This window comes from Synchiropus splendidus, chromosome 9 (genome assembly GCF_027744825.2).
Source record: "Synchiropus splendidus isolate RoL2022-P1 chromosome 9, RoL_Sspl_1.0, whole genome shotgun sequence".
NCBI lineage: Eukaryota > Metazoa > Chordata > Actinopteri > Syngnathiformes > Callionymidae > Synchiropus > Synchiropus splendidus.
Genome location: NC_071342.1, coordinates 22754623 through 22773546, shown reverse-complemented (window position 1 = coordinate 22773546; position 18924 = coordinate 22754623). Strand labels below are relative to the sequence as shown.

Genomic DNA, 18924 nt, shown 5'->3' with positions numbered 1-18924 from the left:
GGGGGGCAGGGGGGTCTCCGACTCCAGCTCTTCTTAAATAATCAAGGCTTGTCACGCCGCCGTGCTGACAGTCCGACAGAACAGAAGATTCAGTAAACATTCTTCTAAAAGGTCGTTCCCTCATATAATCTGTTGCGTTTACACATAAACAAGTTTAATAACATACGTCAGTGGTTATCTCACAACTGGGGGGGAGGAAAAAAAACACAAATTGTTTACACTCTTGTACAGGTCGATAAAAGAGTGGCCACCTCGCCGCTGTCTTTACATACAAATATTGACATGATGGCGGCCGTGCTGAGGCCCACAGTCTTGATCGGGTGGTCGCTCTGTCGTAGACGGGGGAGGAGGGGAGGGGGCGCTCATAGAGGGCCGTCGCTGCAGGGGCCGTCCTGGCTGCCGCCGGGCTTGTCCGCCTCGGGGCCCGGCAGGTCTTTGAGCAGCGGCTCGCCGCCTTTCTCCGACAGGTCGACGATGTCCGGCTCCAGACCGTCAGGGCAGAGCAGCTTCAGGAGCTCCTCTCTGAGCTGAGCCGTGTGACGCTGCAACAGAGGGGAAGGAGCATGTGACACCAGCGTCCACCATCATTCCACAGTCAGAGGCGCCACACCTCATGTGGAGGTCGCAGAAGAAAACAGAACATTTATGTTCAAAGGCCTGGTGGCCTCATGTGTTGAGGCTCAGTGTTCTGCTGACCCGAACAGACACCGCCACGTGACCGTCACCGTGCCAAGCGTGATGCTGTCAGGAGAGTGAGCCAGTACCTTGAGCGCAGCGGCGTGGTGCGACATGGTGCGGCCGACTCTCTTGTCGCTGCTGTACTGCTGGATGTCGGCGATCCAGTCCTCGCACTGCGACATGATCTCCGTCCTCTTCAGGTAGAAATGTTTGTGGATCACCTGCAACACAAGGCAACACCTGGTTGGTGAGGCTGAGGAGCAGCATGGTGGGACGGGCGATATGGACCAAAAAAGTTATCAGGATAAATGTTGAGATTCCGGCGATAACGATAATGATCAGGATGAATCCATGTTCCCTCTCTTCCATGTGTTGGACACTACAGTCTCTCTTGAAACTGTTTTATGATCAAACTTATTAGTGGAGTTTGTCTCCAACATCATGATCTGTTGATGTTTCAATAGAACAGTGAACTCAGTGCAGAGATGAGAAACTCAATGTTTCAGGTCTCTGGTAGAAGCCGCTGGTGTCTGACAGGCTGCTCTGCCAGCTTTATTTAGGGGTTAAATGGAGCCGTCTGTCTGCTGTATCTCATGTCTCTGAACAGTTGACTTGAACTATGGAGCAGTCTGGACACATTTCCTAGATGCTACTGAAGAAACATTAGAAATCAGGTGAAGAAATGATCATGGAGTCATGTTCTATTCTCCAGATCATGATCCAAACTGTCAGTCCTTTGTCTTGTGTGATGAAAAACCTTTTCACAATTCTCTCTCCTAAAATGCTTGTTTTCCATGGCCTTATTGAAGATGTCACTCATACTTTGAGGCTTTAGAATTTGTTGATGGTCCCTAACTGATGGCGGCTCGTAGCATTAGCGCTGCCTGTGAGAGTGTGTCCTCCATCAGTGAAGCCTAATGGGGACGCGGAAGAGGACGCCGCCGCCAATATCCAACTATGTTCACCTTGGCAGCGGGAGACCTGCATGTGTTGATGTGAACCAAGGCAGACGAGTGCGTCAGAGAACCTATGAGGACCACTCCATCTCATCGGTCTCACGGTCTCCTCATGGTCACATGTGCAGGTCCAATGCAGCCAGTGGGCCGTGTGTTTATGGAATTTATCGTGAGATGCAGAATTGTCATCAGTGGTATATTGTGTACGATAAGTTATTGCCCATCCCAGGTGGACAGTAAGGAGAACACCGGTCCCAACCAAAGCAGGTCACAGGTGCCAAGATCCAGTTGGTTGGAGCCTCGGGGGACTAAAACCATTGATACTGTCCAGTGACAGAAAGATGAAGGAAGCGATGCTGGAGCTGGAGGCACCAACAAGACAAAGGCTCACTTTCTCTGCGTCTGCTTCCTGACCTTCAAGCACTCAAGGTCACGGGGGAAAAGACAGCGGTGACGACAAGAGGAGGTGGTGTCACATGTAGATGAAGGGGGCGTGTCTCGTGGGACCGGAGCAGCTCGTGGTGTTTGGACTCATCCATCACACGAGGGAGGAAGTCGACATGCACAGCATCTCTGATCAAAGCTCCACTTGTGGCTGCTTGACAAATTGCCTCTCAGGAAAATACATGTGTCCGCACGCTCGGCCAGGAAGACTCCGGCGGCCCGATAAACCCGCGCCCACTCTGTATTCTGCCGGCGCAGGCGGGGTCAAGGGCAGGCGGACTCACGCGGCTGATTATAAAAACAGGATCCCGGCTCCTCTGTATTCCAGCGGTGGTGCCCCACTGACCCGGGCCAGGGCCAAACCCCACACCCCTGTTCATGACTCACTGCAGGGAGCAGCTCACGCATCAGCGCACGCTTGGAAACAGACCAGTTGTCCTTGCGCTAATGCTAAGTTGGCAGCACGGCTAGCAAGACATGGATGAACAGGGAGTGGAGGAAGGTAAAAAAAAAGCTCTGGTGACCTGTGACCTTCCTGAGTACCTGAGCTGATCCAGATCTCCACCCACACAGAGCCCAGTTCCTGAACACACAACAGCATCAGGTCTGAAGTGTTGTCCCTGAGCCACTCTGTCTGAGTCTCTGCTTAAAATAACTGGTTTGTCACGGCGTCCGTGCCGCTGTCTCCCTGCACAACACAGATACACAACAAAAGCATGTGGCTGCTTCCAGGGAGCCACTGAGAAATGGACAGACTGATGTTCCCGCTCTGAGACTCGAGGTGTTTCCTTCCTCAGTAGTCCTGAGTGCAACGACCGAAGTAGCTTCCTCAATTGTGAGCAGAGTAAGTGGTAGCTGGTTAGCTTGCTACGCCACTAACCGTTTTAATCGATTTAGAACATTGACAACACTAGTTAAGAACAAACACTTCTGGATTTGAGGAGAAGGCGCCGTCGTGCAGGCGAGAGTGAGAGCGACAGACGATGGAATGATCTGGTTCAGCCTGGTGTAGGAAGCAGGTCAACATGATGGATAAGCAGCTGGTGAAAGGAAGCTGCCATTCATCAGGAGACGCCGCAGCCAGGATCGATCTGAACGTCCCAGATTAAACCATCAGTTGGGCCGGGAGAGCTTCCAGATGGTGGAGGTCACGCACTCCCCAGGTCACCTCTTGCTCCAGGACTCAAACCAGCGAGGAGTGACAGGAAGTGCGGAGATAAGATTGGAGACCCTGAGGTCAGCAAACATTGCTGCATCTTCAGTGATACACAGAGACCGTGGGCCGAACCTTCCTCAGCAGCCGTTCACAGACAGGGTTGCACCTGTTTCGGCTCCCACTGGAAGACGTTTAAGGTCCAAACAGGTGGGAGTATTTTCCAACAAGGATTGGATCAGAGAACAAAGAGACGTCGATCGTGGCGACCGCCATCATCAAGCTCCCTCGACAGCGGGCACATCACGTGACCAGGAGAGCAGCGGCGAGGTCTTCAGGTGACGGCGGGTCGCACTTGCCAGCGATGACGTCAGCCGGCTGATGGAATCGCGTCTCATTTTCCTCTCCACGGCGCGCGTGTTCCTCCTGCCTCTTTTCCCCCGCACAAGTCTGCTCTGGATGAGCTGCTTGAGAGATTGTTATCTTCCTCCCGGCCATCACTCTCACCGTCAGCCATTTATAGGATCACGAGGAGGAGCGTGGGGGGAGGGGGAGGCTCGATAGTGGAATCTCATCCAGGAGGAATTAATGAGGAGGGAATGGAGCATCAGCCAGCGCGGCTAAACGCCTCGGTGAGGAGAGATATTTCTGGTTGGGGAGGTCAGAGGGCAACTTATTCCAGTGCTGCTTATGTCCAGATATTTGTCAGTTGCACCATGAAGGGAATGCTGTGGTACAGCTGGTCACTCACCAGCTGCTCCGAACCCTGAATTTTCTTTCATCTTAGCGTCTGTTTTATTGCTCCTGATTCTGACAGACTCTGGATCGAGTGAATGAGACGACCAGGGAAGCGTCTTGTGTTGGAAAGAATGAGGTAGTGGGAGTGGACACATTGATTTACCACAAGTGTCACGATAAGATCTTTCCTCAGGAAAAAGGGGCGGACAGTACTGAGTGACCGACGACGGAGCGGATCTGGGCTGTGGGGATCTCACCTCCTTAAAACACGGGGACGGGTTGCGCATCTGCTCCAGCATGGCCCACTTGACGGTGGCCTGCCGGATGTTGCCGTCGTACTCTCGCGAGCTCTGGGTGCCGCTGGGAGTCCCACGCGAGCGTTCGTACCCGGGCTCGTTGAAGTACGGCTCGGCCACCAGGATGAGGGACTGCACAGAGACCAGCACCTGGAGGGACAGCAGAGACAGAGAGAGGGTCAGAGGAGGGCCGACTGCCAGCAACAGTCCAAACAGAGGATTTTCACCGAGATGCCTGACCACGTTTACGTTCTTTGCCCATATGGTCACATGATCGCCTCACACTCTCCACAAGCTTTTCCTTGTGAGCACCAACAACAACTCTTTCTACCATAAGAGTTCCCACAGTTAATATAGGAACTACTTTTCTGCCTTTTGAGGAGGCAGTAAACATAGAACATTCTTCATCTGGATCCACAACCGGCAACACACAGACATGAGAGCTTTGTTCTTTAGATATTAGAGACCGAATGTGTTAAAACTAGTGGTGGGAAATTAAAGAGTTAATTACTATTAATTAATTACAAAAAAATTAAATTAAATAAGGTGATATAAAAACCTGAATATAGCCAGCATGGTGATTTACTGTCAAACTGATGCAAAATCAACAATATTTTGTTGTTTAAATGTATGTATGGCTCCATCATTTGACTCAGTAACATACCACACACTCAAATTGAAAAGTCTCCTGCTAGATGTGGACTGGAGCGCCCACCTGAAACTGCCCCTCTGTGGAGGACTACGTCAGACCTGAGCGGATCACTCTTTTATTCAAGCCTGGATGTTGAGCATGAAAGTCCCATGTTGTAAACCAAGGACAACACGGCAGACTGAATTTGTAACTCTCCTCCGACATGAGAATGTGGAGCAGCTGGTGTTGGCATGGTGGACAGCACTTGAGTTCTCTGGTGTCCTTGTGCTCGCCTCCTCATATTGTCTGGAGCAGCGGAGACTGGAGCAAACTCAAACTTCCCCCATATATCTTTATTAACAGCCCAATTAAAGCTCTGGTCCGTCTGAAGGAGAGTCCGGACGTCCTCGTCGTCCCCGGCCACCAGAGCAGCATCCCGCCGGACACGCCCACAGCCCAGCCGCCTGCTTACACTGACAGATCCCATGACCTTCAGCTGATCTGTCCACCTGAAACCGGGCGGCTGTCCCGGCTGGTTAATGAGTGTTTGATACCGGCGATTCAGCAACCCCCTCTCACTTTCCATTATCGATCCTCAGCACGCTAACTGGAACCATGATCAATGGAGACATCTTTATGCACTCTCCAACCCCGCAAATGAGGGAATTATAAAAGGAGGAGAGGGAGCGGCGCTTCCTGAGCTGCTGGGCTCACGCTCGATCGATGGATATGGAAAATGAATGAGTGTGTGTACGTGGCAAACAAGCCAATAATGTGTCAACATTCCGCCAGCGCCCACGGCAGCACTGCAGATTCATCACGCTCCGCAGGTTCATCACCATCATCTGTGAACCAGGAGGCACGGTGACCTGTGGTCACACCTCACAAGGTCCGAGTGCAGGTCCCTTCCACGCCACCAAAGCCTTCAGCTCAAACCCCACAGCAGCAAACGCTACAATTTCCTACAGTGTCACCTGGCGAGCGGAGATGTTGAGCAGAGGCGAGGACCTGAAGGAGATGCAGTTGGCACTCAGAACAGACACTTATGAGGACTCAACAAACCCTCACCCTGTTGTGATCAAAGAACTGGAAGGACAGAAATATATAGGGCGTCGAAGTGGACCTCACAGAAGCACTGCGAGTTATGTCTTCATGAAGAATGGACAAAAGACACGAAGGATTTCTGAATAAAAATCAGCTCAGAAACACAGCAGATGGAGCATTTGACCTCTCTGTTGAGACTGAAAACTGGGTTGTACACAAAAAGATGGACAAAAGGGAACATTTTTCAGCAAAGAAATCCAACCATATTGCTATTAGGAGTTATTGTAATATCCCAATTGTTTTTCTCTGTATGTATTTTATTTTTATCTATGTATTTTCCTACACGAATTGTTAACCACTGTATGTATCATTTTCAAAATGTAATGTCTGTACTTTGTAAAATTTTGATAAATCAAAAATCTATAATACAAATATAATATTTATATATGATATGAAAAAAAAACAAAAAATCAGCGCCCACTGCTTTGTCCAAGTTAAAGCACAGCTGGCTGAACCGGGCGACCCGCCCGAGCGCTACTGACTGATGTGTGCAGCAGGGCACAGCCCGCAGGTCCAGCTGATACTGGAGTGCTTGATGAACGCCCTGGTGAGGCCCGACTAAATAATAAGTCCGCCCGCAGAAGGATCCTTCATGTCGGCCATGGAAGCAGCCAGACTATCAATACGGAGCCGGCGGCGGCGGCGCGGCGACAGGCGGGTGATAGAGTGGAGGCGCAGACGACAGCGCCGTTGATCCCATCAGACGGGCGACTCTGCCCTGATGGAGATCTGCAGCTCACCTGGAGAAAGCTCGAGGTCTGGGGGTTCCACTTCTCCTCCGGTCTGCCATGCCAAGTGTTGAGGATGCTTAAGCACACCTGATAGGAGGCGACACAAAAGAGACGTCAGCGTACAGAAGACAGAAATGTTGTCTCAGTTGGGCTTCACTAAACCCACAGCAGCTCTCTGTGTGAGGGGGCGGGGCCTGTCAGGAGGGTTAACCTGACTTTTTGACTGTTTCCACTTTGACGACTGATCTAGCAAATCCAGCACCAATACTCCAGAAGGCGTACACAGACTGCTCTGATCTCATTCATGACGCATCATTGGAACCTGTTGATTCTGAATCTGAATCTCAACTGGCTGCTGATGCTGCGGCTGTCGTCGAGTGACGCGATCTCATCATCGCGCGCGGTCCTGACTTCTGGCTCCTGCTGCCGGGAGCCGCAGGTATTTCTTTGAGCAGCCGTCTAGACCCATTATGGAAATGCAGGATGACTGTCAGCGGCTGCCTAATGAGGCGCAGTGGCTCCTTGACCCTAATCCACCAGGAGAGGAGCCAGTGCTGGAGCTGTCCAGGACCTTCCTGTTCGTCTGCTCCGAGCCAAAACAGACGACCACAGACTGCATGGACTTTCTTCAAATACACAACCTCGACCACCAATATATAACACCACAGTATTAAAGGGCTTTTTTTGATGACCTCAATGAAGAGAAATATGGAATTATCTGTCAGTTTTAGGTTCATATCACATTATCCTGACATGACACTTTTAAGGAATTATGTTATGTTTCTCCACATTTCTTCTAAGTTTTTTTTTTGCATTTTGTCGCGATAGTTCTGTGCTATTTTAATTGGAAATGAGACTGGTCAACTTTTTGAAGACCAATTGTAGAAAACAGAACATTATTCCACTTTTCTCAACATTTGTCAGATAAATACATACAACACATTTATATACATATACAGTATAGAATCGATTTGTGCCTGGCGGGGAATTCCAATGCCTACAGTTAAAACATAATACTTGAGACTTGTGTACTTGTTAAAGAAAAAGAACCTTCCTGTCCCCAGATCAGGCTCATGAGTCACTCATCATTCAAAACTGTCATGTTTGCTGCATTATTCATTGTGTCCATGGGCTCCAAGGTGTTGTTTTCATACTCTGCTCGCTAGTTTGGCTTGCCTTCCTTTTGTCGAACAGCAGTTTGTTTTGGGTTTTTTCTGTGCTGCTATTATTGGATACAGACACTTCTTCTCCAGAGTAATCTAGATGTTCCTGTGTGAGATCCATTTTCTTGACATGATGCAGGTTTTTCATCGCCTTTGTCAGTGAGTTCCACATTTTTACTCCCACTATTGCAGTCTCTGCGTGGCGCTAAAGATATGGTCGGCGGAAGTTCCCTCTTCTTCTCTGCTCCTCCTCATCAGGAGTTTGTTTCAACAGTGTTTGGAGATGATCCGTATATTTTCTGGCTCTAAACATGTTTGTCTCTACGAGCTCAGGCCACTTCAGTCACCTTGCTTTAGTTTTTTTTTTCAACTGCTACTGTTATTTGGCTGAGACCAAATTGTAGCTTAGACTGATTTATTCTGATCTAACCCACCAGAGTAGAGCCCTCTTTTGAACTCACCTTGCCATCATTATAGAGATTAGGGTTGAAGCGCACGCTGTGTCCACCCGTGGTCTCCAGGTTGACCAGTGGAGGAGAGTTGGGATAGTCTTGAGGGAAATAGACGTCGAACTCGAAGCAGCCGTTGGCGTACGGCGTGTCGGCCGGACCGGTGATGAGAACCTGAGGAGCAAACATGCAAGGTGAGACCCTGGAAGTGAAGACGACAGAATAAAGGATGTGAGCTAATTCTGGAGAGCGAAGGGAGCAGAGCTGCCACTCGGCCGTTGCACAGAAACAACTATCCGATAAAGAGAAGAGACGGACGAGAAGCCAGCAGAGGAAGACGTCAGTTCTACCCCCTGCACTCGCGGCACCTGCTGGAAAATCCAATTTAAATCTTCAGCCAGTGAGACAAGCTCGTTTATCAAGCTAACACATGAGATGGGGACTGTGATCTGCTCACACACACTTAGAAAACAAGGACGTGGCTCTGTATTTAAAGAATCATGAGTGAGAGGTGTCGCAGGAACTGTGAGTCTCAGCTCCTCTTTGACACAACCGAGGAACTGGACAGAGGTCAAACAAGGCTGAGCAAATGGAAAAGTCGAAAGCTGGTTGAACAGTCACAAACAACAATGGAGTAAAGCCCAGGTATGGTTGAGGAGCCGTCTCCACTCATGAGCAGGTCACCAGTCAGCCAGTTACGACACCATGTCTGCATGCTGTGTCCTGCGAGAGTCATCTTCATTACATCTTGCTGAACCTCAAAAATTTGGAGGCACGTGACACGTTTCGTGTGTCATTCATGAGAATTGCTCGACAATTGGTTCAGGAAGTGGACCAGAGGACGGACTTCAGTCTGATCCAGGGCGACCAGTTCTTGTCTAATCTGCGTCTCGTGGGAGTCTAAAAGAGTCGCTCGCATTTTGGAGTCATCTAATGTTGTATTATTCAGGACGCTGTGGCACGCTGAGCAAATGTTTACTGACAATGCTTTTTTCCCTTCTTCCAAACAGATTCATGAGCACCACTCTCCACGGGGACGCAGTTTCAAAAACAAACAAGAGTCGGGGCGCACAGAAGCCAGATGAATATTTCATACTCAAGAGAGTCTTGGCGGACATTTGAGAAGACTCGACTTGACCATCTAGGGTCGAGTCTCACAGGGCTGGAGCAGTTAGTGAGGATCACAGTATGTAGAAAGTGTTCTAAAATGTTGGGAGTCTGAGTAATGGTGATGCGCTGGAGACTGGTGAAACAAAAATCTGAACTTCTATTGCAATGCTTGCCACGGCTTGTTTGCATCCCCAGACCTGCATCTCATTTGGCCTTTATCCAAGTGACTTACAAACATCATTGCTGTTCAAACAAGAATCAAAACAAGTCACAGAGCTAAGCAAGAGAGTGATGCAGAAGTGACTTCAGGGCTTTTCATCTGGTCATGGTGAAGGGTAAAGGTGCTTCAAGTCAGTGCTGGCAGACAGAAAGAGTCTCAGCCGTACGGAGCTGCAGCAGAGCTTGATACTGAGAGTGAGAGGAGCCTCCCAGCGAGGGGACAGTTTACGTCCTCTGCTGAACAAGCCACTACTCAAGCTTTAACAGCAGAGTTGTTTGTCAGCTGGAACGAAAGACTCGACTATAAAAGCTGTACCAGTATAAAAACAGGAGTCACAGAAGTCGCATGAATCTTTCATGGTTGCTCTCTGGAGGAACTGGATTTGAAAGCTACATGTGTTCGCGTGCGTGTTCCTGACAGTGGCCGCGTAAACCAGCTTCGATCTCTGACACCGACGAAGTGTACATGTCAGCAGACGCAAACCTTCCGCTGCTCTCAGTCCAGGCACATTCACTGACCTCCAGACTCATGGAGCAGTCAGACTTGATGTAGATGTTTTGGCCACTATCCAGCAACAAACACAAGGCTACGGTAGAAGCAGGCTGTGAGGATGGGGGTCGTTGGGGGACACGCCGGCACAGATTCTGGACTGCAACTACTGGGACTTGATGAGGACTGAAGTCTCACTCAATTATAGAAGACAACACTTTGAAGAATACGAGCGAACCGGAAGAGGGAGCGGCCCGAGTGGATTACAGCTAATTCGGCAGAAGTGAAGCAGACCTCAGGAAAGATCGGGTTCTTCAGACCAGTCTGAGCTCTGATGCCCCAGAGCAGGCCAGAACCAGGCCTGGAATAAAGAACTCTCTTCGCACCCAGAACAAGAAAGTCAAGTTGACAGCCATGACACGATACATGTCCCGATACAGGAGTGGTGAGACAATTTTTCATTAGAGCCATAATTAAAAAATAAAATCAGATAAATAGAAATGAGATAAAATAACCAACGTATCAAAAAGAAAATGTTAATGTTAAACAAATGCAGCAGCATATCCTAGTATCTACGTATTAACTATGGATATAGCTAGCTTAAAATATTAGGACAACATCACGCATGTATCACATGTTGCAATATTTGAGTGCATCAATGTTTTCTTAAACGCACATGAATATAAGGCAGACAAACATCAAATTTAAGGGGAAAATTGATATTCTACATTGACAAGCTGCACCGGTCTATAAGTCATATGTGTAGCACTGTCGCGGCTAAAGAATGTGCAAGGACATGTGATATCACTTCTGAGCTAGTTTATTAAAAAAAAAAAAAAAAAGGCATTATGTCTGATTGATGAAAACCAATGCAGTGATGTCACATCAGACCAATGAAACAACAGGTGTTTTAGTGACATTAAAACGCCACAGCTGAGACCAGCTGTGAGGCGCATTAAGAGCTTTAATGTCAATGAAAAGACTGCAACTTCATTGGTCTGATGTAAAGAGGCTCAACACCTTGGCAGAAGCTCACTTACCTTTAAAATTCAATTTATTAGCAGAATCATTGTTGAAGCCGCCGGGTTCAGAGGATGTGAAAAAAGAAGCGGCTAAAAGTCCAGAATTATGGCACATGCATATATATGTAGCGGATTCCTAAACAAGACCTCAAAAACGTGGTCTTGAGACTGAGATGAGTCTTAAGGATTCCAACACTAGCGCAGCTGCAGACTCGCTGTGGTTTTATTAGTCTGCTCATTTGTACTGGCTGTGGGTCTGAGCCAGTGTTTGCGATACGAGCTGCATCTCAGGGTTCACCGCATGCAGCAACAAGTGACTGAAACACGTCTAACAAATGAAGCCCTTCACATGAAACAGGAGTGAAGCTGAGCAGCACGAGACAGGATCAGTGTGGACTCGCACAGCCGCTGCGCTGATGACTCAACGTGGTGACATCTCCATGTTTCTATTTTGATGATATTTTGTTGTTGCTGCAATCATTCAGTGTGTTCTTTTTTGATGAAAGCAAGCAGATTGGGAATTTGACATTTAGCAAAGGAGACCTTGCCATTAATCAAGCAGTGGGCTGAGAGCCATTTGTTAAATGTCACTGGGGGAATGAGCAAGAGTCGTCAATGACACGTCGCTCGCTGGCGACGCCAGACAGACACAGACACGGCACAGAACGTCCTGTCGGCGGGCTCGGCCTGAAGGTCAGCTTACCTTCATGATGTCCAGCCGCTCCTCGTCGCACCGGACGAAGACACTGGAGGAAGACGACAAGGGGAGCGACGTGGAGAGCGTGACGGCCTCCTGAGCCAGGCGGCGGGAACGCGCGGCGCTGTTGGTGTCGCTGGCGTTCTTCACCTGAGACATGTAGTGGTAGTTGACCTTGAACATGAGCTTCCCGTCTTCATCTTCTGACACCATCTCGAAGGTATCTGGAGAGGACAGAGAGACCGTTGAAACCTCTGAAAATTCAAACTACGGAAAAGAGACACATTCTGCACTAAATTGGTGACACGGTGTCAGAGGAGAACAGCTTCAGACAAATGGCTCTGTGGACTATAACAGCCAGCCACACGTGTAGAACTGCATGGCTGAAGAGTTTCTCTGCCGTTTCTAGAAAAGACCATGTGTGACTGGACGGTTCAGGAGCAGCAGCCGTCTTCAGACCTGCTCATGACACCAGCACTCAGCACAATGTCAGGAGGCAAACGTTATCACAAGTGATACGTGAGCTGGCCCGTGATCGACTCCGTCTCAGTTCCACTTTGTCTTCTCCCTGCGTCTGCACGACACAGCACCAGTTTACAGCGCAGTCACCAGCAATTACCTCCCACGACGCATCACCCCAAGAATCTCTTGTGACAAACCAAAGCAGCGTAATTAGTCCTGACGTGGACGACCACAGAGTGATGGACGAAACAAAGACCAGGGAGGAGGAGAGGAAGGAGCCAGTCGGCTCACAAAGAAAGATGTAATGGGCCCGGCTGAAAGCAGGCTGCTGGGATGAAGAGTGGACCTGACATGCAGGGAAACTTCTCCCAACTAATGCCTCGCTCTGCACAGGAGGCAGGAAGAACATGAAGACACTCACCAAACTGCAGCTTCTTCATGGCAGCCACATATTTCTCCTCCATAGAGCGCAGGATAGACAACGTCTTAGGCCTGCTGGACGCTTTCCTGGACGACTCCACCAGTTTCCTCTCTGTACCAGGAAGAGATGACAGATAAGAATGAAGAGACGAAAAGATGGCGAGTTCCAACGGTTCATATGTTTCATCAACCTCACGGACAGGGCTGTCGGACCAGGTCACAGCACCACTGGTCAGTTCTTAATGTAGGTTTGCGATGTCAACCACAGTTTTTGTTGGGATCATGTGACACTGTTTTTGCGCGGGAAGGATCCTTGGGTCTGACGCTTTGAAAAACAATGGCGGCAAAAGGTTGGAACTCTAGTTCAGAACAGGAAGAGCAAACTGAGCTGGAGTCGCGTGGGTTGATCCGACAGGAAGTTAGATGAATAGAGTCGTGTAACTGAGAGTGCGTCTGACGTCCTCATTTGTCTGCCTTGTTCATTCCTCACATTTCTATCGACTCCTGGATCTATAACGTGCCTCTCATGATTATCTGCGCCCCCTCAGACGTTCCCAAACACACCCCGACTAATTAAACCATTACGCACACGTCAGGGAAGCGGGACCGGGGGCCGATATCGCATAGATTCCCTGGCGGACGGCCCCTCCCACCACGGTGAGCGGCTCGCTCCACACCCAAGCCATCAGTGAGACGGAGGTTTGCCAGATAAAAAGTCTCCCACAGTAAGGGACACGGAGGGGATAATTAATATTGTTTAGCCAGGCGGGTGGTGGATGGGGGGAGGGGAGTGTTTCATCACGGCGATGAGTTGATGGTGGTCTTTTGTTACGATGATGAATGTGAAGCAAAGAGATCACGTTCCAGTCACTCATGTACAACAACGCAATAACAGCCTTGATTCCTCTGCTCCTCTGACAGAGCAGATCATCAGTTTACTCACTAAAACGCAACAACATTTATCTCACTTCTGCCTCACAGTGACTGATAAAAGCTTAACACGGAGAATGTTTCATTATAAATCATGAAAACAATTGGACCAATTGTGAGATCAACGTGAGATACAGACTGTGACGTGTTGTTGCTATGAGACAGAAACAGATTCTGCTTTAAGCAGGTTGGCTGTGTTGCTCAGACCTAAACAGCCTGTGTGCACAGATGAAATGAGCACAGTAATGTCTGTCGCACTCTGGAACAGTGGCGTGAACGAGTGGCTGTGAATTGCTTGACATCATCTTCAAGTCATTTTTCCCCCACAAACTTGAGTGACGGTGAAGACCACATTTCTTTCAATGGTCAAGTTTTCTCCCACATGTCTGTGTGAGGCGGGACCCGAAATTTGTCATAACAACTGTCAGTCTTTGTTCAAAAAGAATATCAATGTTGTAAAGCAGGAGATGTACTACATTGCACCGACATGGAGTCCTAATTCTTCAAGGGTGTTATCCAAAGAGACAGTGAGAGACTTGGATTAGAGCGGCAGTGTCAGCACAAACAAGGAGATTTGGATCATCATCTGATGTCGTGCACATGTCTAATTTTCCTTGTCGCTCCACTGATATGGCAGAAGTCCGCATCAGACTTCAGGATTACAAGCTGGCGGGACGAGACCTCACCGTGTTGCCTTCCACATCCTACGGCTCACAGCAAAGCCTGGATTGACACCTGTCTGACCCAAATTTGAATAGAAAGAGAGGAAAGATTACGAATTTGCATCGCCGGGTATTCCCACGTCCCAGGCCTGCCGTGAGTGAGACGGGTTGGATTACGGGGGAAACTTGGCCAGCTTCAGTCCTGACAGGTTTCTAGTTTCAGAAAACATTGTCCTTGACGGAGGTTTAACTTTCTCTCCAGTCAATCACCAGTGAAGGATTCAGGTTTCTTTTGGTAACAAACCACAGAGACCCAGTTTGTGTCCTGACATAGCGTGAGGAGGAGCCGACGATGAGACAGGACCTGTCCAAGTAATTCAGGTCGGCATGAAGAAACACAAGGCGAAACCGCTGGCACTGGTTTTTAGTCACACGCAGCCGAGGTGGCGAAGGGGCTGTGTTGTGCATGCAGCTCAGCAACTCTAGTTGCTGTAACCTGGCTTGTGTCGGGTACGATGTGATTATGTTTGCGGTGAACTTCAGTCCTGCGGCCGAGATTTAAATCAAGCGCTACAGAGAATGAAAAATCTGCTGCTGTGTGTTTTGTGAGAAAGAGCCTGTGTGTGTGTGTGCGTACCTTGGTTGGCCTGCCGCAGGCTGGTGGTGGCTGCGTAGACGATCTCGGCCGTCCTCTGGATGTCGGGCACCAGCAGAGTCAGGCCCTCGGGCTCTGGATCAGAGTTATCTGTCTTCACCACACCTTTGCTCTTATCTTTCTTTGACCTGCCATATAAACAAAAAATGTGCTCAGCAAACATTTATTCCCAGTCTTGTTCTCCCCGCTGAAACAAACACGCAAGTCCCAAGTCAGCCAAAAACAAGTCACGATGACTGAACTCCACAGACTTTTTTGGGTCCAACTTTCTTATGCTTATCTGCAGTCGCGGGGGGCAGCAGCCAAAGTACAGGTCTCATTCAAAGGAAGCCTCTCCACACTAAGGCCCAGCCCAAAGTACAGTCAGAATAAGATAGAAAAATATGTTTTGTACGGTATAGTGTAGAGTATAATACAGTTGTTTATCAAAAGAAATATTGCCAACTGACAATGAGGTGGCACTACCCTCATCATAGTGAAGCCTGTCGTGCATTTATCAAAGTGAAGTTAAATTCATGTAACTATTTCATTTACTATTGCGATTGCATCCGTAGCTGGTGCCTGAACCCAACCATCAGACAGGAATAAACAGAAAATCACTCTTTATGGATTGAATGGTGAAGACAACTTAAACTCTGCTCCATCCTCAGTATCAATCAAAAGCGGTTCACCAGTAATTAAAAAAGGAACCGGTAACACCAACCACCAGGAATATAACCGCAGTTGATCATCTTATCGGGAACCTATCCAGCCCTACGCTTGCCCTCTCGCCGTGAGCGCATGTGTGCGAGTGTCTTCAATGATTACGCACGCACCACACGTTCCTCTGCCACCCCAGCGCCTCCCAGATTGAGTGGCTGAACCTTCATGTGACTTCTTGGACCACAATCGCGTGAATCGTGAGGCGTGGCAGCGGTGAACGTAGCTCCAGATGTTAGCGTTCCCAGAGCAGCAATAATGGCCTGATGTGTTTCCAGAGCGTCGGCATTATTGCAGGACCAGAGAATTATGGCAGACATCAGTCTGTAATATAGGACAGCTCGGACCGGGCAAGGAGAACAATGCTGACCTTTACTCCAGGAGGCGTGACATGACCAAAGCATTCACCGGGAAACTGTGTTTTAATTAGTGATGGGCAACAATACATTTTTTCAATTGTGATTAATGCTCCCTGTATTCAGTATGTGCAGTTAACAATGTAATAGTAAAGAATAATGAATCCCAAAAGTAAAGTATTGTGCTTTTTATTTAAACAGTACTGAGACTGACGCATTAATGAGAGAGCAAAAACGTTGGTCAAGAACCCTGGCGCAGAAACATCTGATTCCCACTTTTCTAGACAGACAAGAGCAAGACATAACTGTTTTTTCTGACCTTTTTAAAACATAAATCTGATAAACTGATATATTGTACTGTTTTTATAATAGTAAAATAAAGAATAAGAATAAATTCCACAGTTCATTAATATAATGCACTGTGAATTGGGGATAATTCCATCAGCCCATCGCTGTCCAATAAAAACAGTCGGTGCACGTCGTAAAGACGTGGCTCTTGTTTCTATGAAACGCCGTTTGATATGTGCTCTCAAACTTGAGAACTTTTCTCGGCCCACCATCTTCAGTAACCTTAATCGGCTTGCAATTTGCAGCGACACCACTGTGCTACTGCACCCGTTAGCACGTATGACTTCTACTTCATCTATGCCTCTTCCATTTGCTGCAATCAAGTGCATCAAGTGGAGTGCTGAAAGCTCACTCCAGCGTGTGTTGAGGTGGATAATTTGCCGGCGATGACGGTGTGTCTCGCATTTAAATGATGTTAGTAGCAGAGTAGAAGTACTATAGTGATAAGTAAGCGCAGCTTCACAGTGCTTACAAATAACTTGGGTTTTATCAACACCGCCGTCCAGACACCATTTAAAATGACAATATCTATTTGGGAGTCTGTTGCCTGCCTCCATTTTTCTGTCGCTGCCACCTCCCATTTCTCTTTCTGACTTTTGCTCATAGACCCGCACCCAAATGCTGTCATTGGTTAAGAAGCACGGTGACACACAGTCTCTAACTCATTTGCCCAGACCCCCCAAGGTCACCAACAGCTACACTTTGTCTACTTGTGAAGAAAGAACTAAACTGTCCATGTGAGCAGTGGAGATATTTAACATTTGTAGAACCAGAAAAGTTAAAAAGCAGTGCACACTTTTCATAACCTTGAGCCGAATCCCCAGAGAATGCAAACGTTATGTTATTTCATGGCAGTTCGCGAAGAAACTGTCGAGGAAACAACCACATTCTTCACACTGAGACTGACCTGAGACGGTTGGTGTATGTGTCCACGCAAGTTTTCATCTTGGCCAGGAGCATCCCCACAGAGGTCTGGCCCTCCGAGTGTTCCTCGTCCTCCTCGTCCTCTTCGTGGCCCGGGTCGCCTGAGAGCGGGAGTAGCAGGGGAACTAAAGACGTGCAGGTGGAGATGGCCCTCAACAGCTCCAGCAGAGCGCGGTACAGGGGAACATGGCGAGCCATGTCCAAAACTGTGGGAAGAGGGAGTCTAGTTTTAATAGTGCATGCAGTCGCATTACACGCACATACTGACAACAGGCATTGATCCAAGTATACTAGGACAATTAATCAGTTTAAGCCTCAGGACCTCAGTCCTCACAGAGAACACTCATTGTGAAGAAAAAAAAGGAGTTGAAAGCTTCAACCAAGAGCATGTTAAAGAAGGAGAAGTGTAGATTCTGTGGTCTTCATCAATGGAAACAGAAATGTCACGGTCGCACTGCAGAACAGTCTTCATAACACAAAACATTTCCTCTGGGCCGTGTCGACCCTTCACATCACACTTCAAGTTACAGACTTCAACTGCAAATGACAAAACTAACACGACACCAGCGATTTATTCAGCATCACACACATTGGAAGACGCACGACACCAAGTCATGACACATTACTGCAGTCAAAACCCACCAAAGCTTTGACAGGAATCACCTGGCAGAGCTTTGAATGACCCAAGAACAGGGTCCCTTATGAACTTCAACAAAACTAGCGTGATTGATCTTGAATGAATGTAAAACCAGCAGCTTAGGAGGCAGTGGGCCAGTGAGCTGAGCAAGTGGGTGACCGTCAACGGTCTCACTCATTTCACAAACCGAACTCGACAGCTCCCTCCTCTCGCCCCCGACCAGGGGCCTCAAATATCAGGACGAGGATCAGTCTGCGCTCTGAGTCAGCGGCAGACCGACTTTAAATGAGGCTTTGCACTTGGCAAACGCTTTGGTGGGATGAGTAATAACAAATCCAGATCTAACTGAAAAAAAAGCTTTGACCAGAAGAACATCAGTTTTTAAAAGCATCAAACCAGTGGCAACCTGTGACATACTCGTCCAAAGCAGTGGAATTTCCCACAATCCCGACAGCCATTGAACACGTCAACTCTCATCTTGTTCACAAATGGCAGAACATGATATTATGTCTCCAATTTTAACAGCTTAAATACCATCCGAGTCTAAATAAATGAATAGCATCCAGGTTTACCATGTTACCTTGTGGTCCAACAGTTTTTTTTTAAACAAAATTCAGTATAAACACAATGAAAATGTAAAGACACAAAGAATAAATAATCATCATGAAGCAAGAAGAGATGAAGAATGTCAGTTCTGTTTTGTCTGGAAACTCCACTATCTTTAATAGCCAGGCTCACTGAACAGGCATGGCAAAATTGTTCCTCAGTGACTCACATTTGTATATTTTATTTGACCCGTTTCAATCAGCTATTTCATCTTCAGGAGCACTTAAAACCTGCTAAAATGACTGTAGCCACTGACCAGGATCATGCACTCAGCACCAACATTTCTCACCAACATACTGTATAAACACGTGTTTGACTTGAGCCAATGACTTGGCTTCCTAACA

The 18924-nt window shown here is 48.0% G+C and overlaps 1 protein-coding gene across 4 annotated transcripts in view; it reads right to left on the bottom strand.

The window, feature by feature from the left end:
- Position 1: 1 nt before the first annotated feature.
- The window catches only part of birc6 (baculoviral IAP repeat containing 6), a 66863-nt gene continuing 47940 nt past the window's right edge, over positions 2-18924 (bottom strand). For all 4 annotated transcript variants that reach the window (XM_053874726.1, XM_053874730.1, XM_053874727.1 and 1 more), the window contains exons 66-74: positions 17321-17543; positions 14993-15138; positions 12765-12875; positions 11888-12105; positions 8356-8517; positions 6741-6818; positions 4227-4415; positions 765-899; positions 2-542 (exon numbers count right to left, since the gene is read on the bottom strand). In XM_053874726.1, coding sequence (XP_053730701.1) covers positions 363-542; positions 765-899; positions 4227-4415; positions 6741-6818; positions 8356-8517; positions 11888-12105; positions 12765-12875; positions 14993-15138; positions 17321-17543 — 1442 coding nt within the window. In that variant the 3' untranslated portion in view covers positions 2-362. The remainder of the gene's footprint in view (positions 543-764; positions 900-4226; positions 4416-6740; positions 6819-8355; positions 8518-11887; positions 12106-12764; positions 12876-14992; positions 15139-17320; positions 17544-18924) is intronic.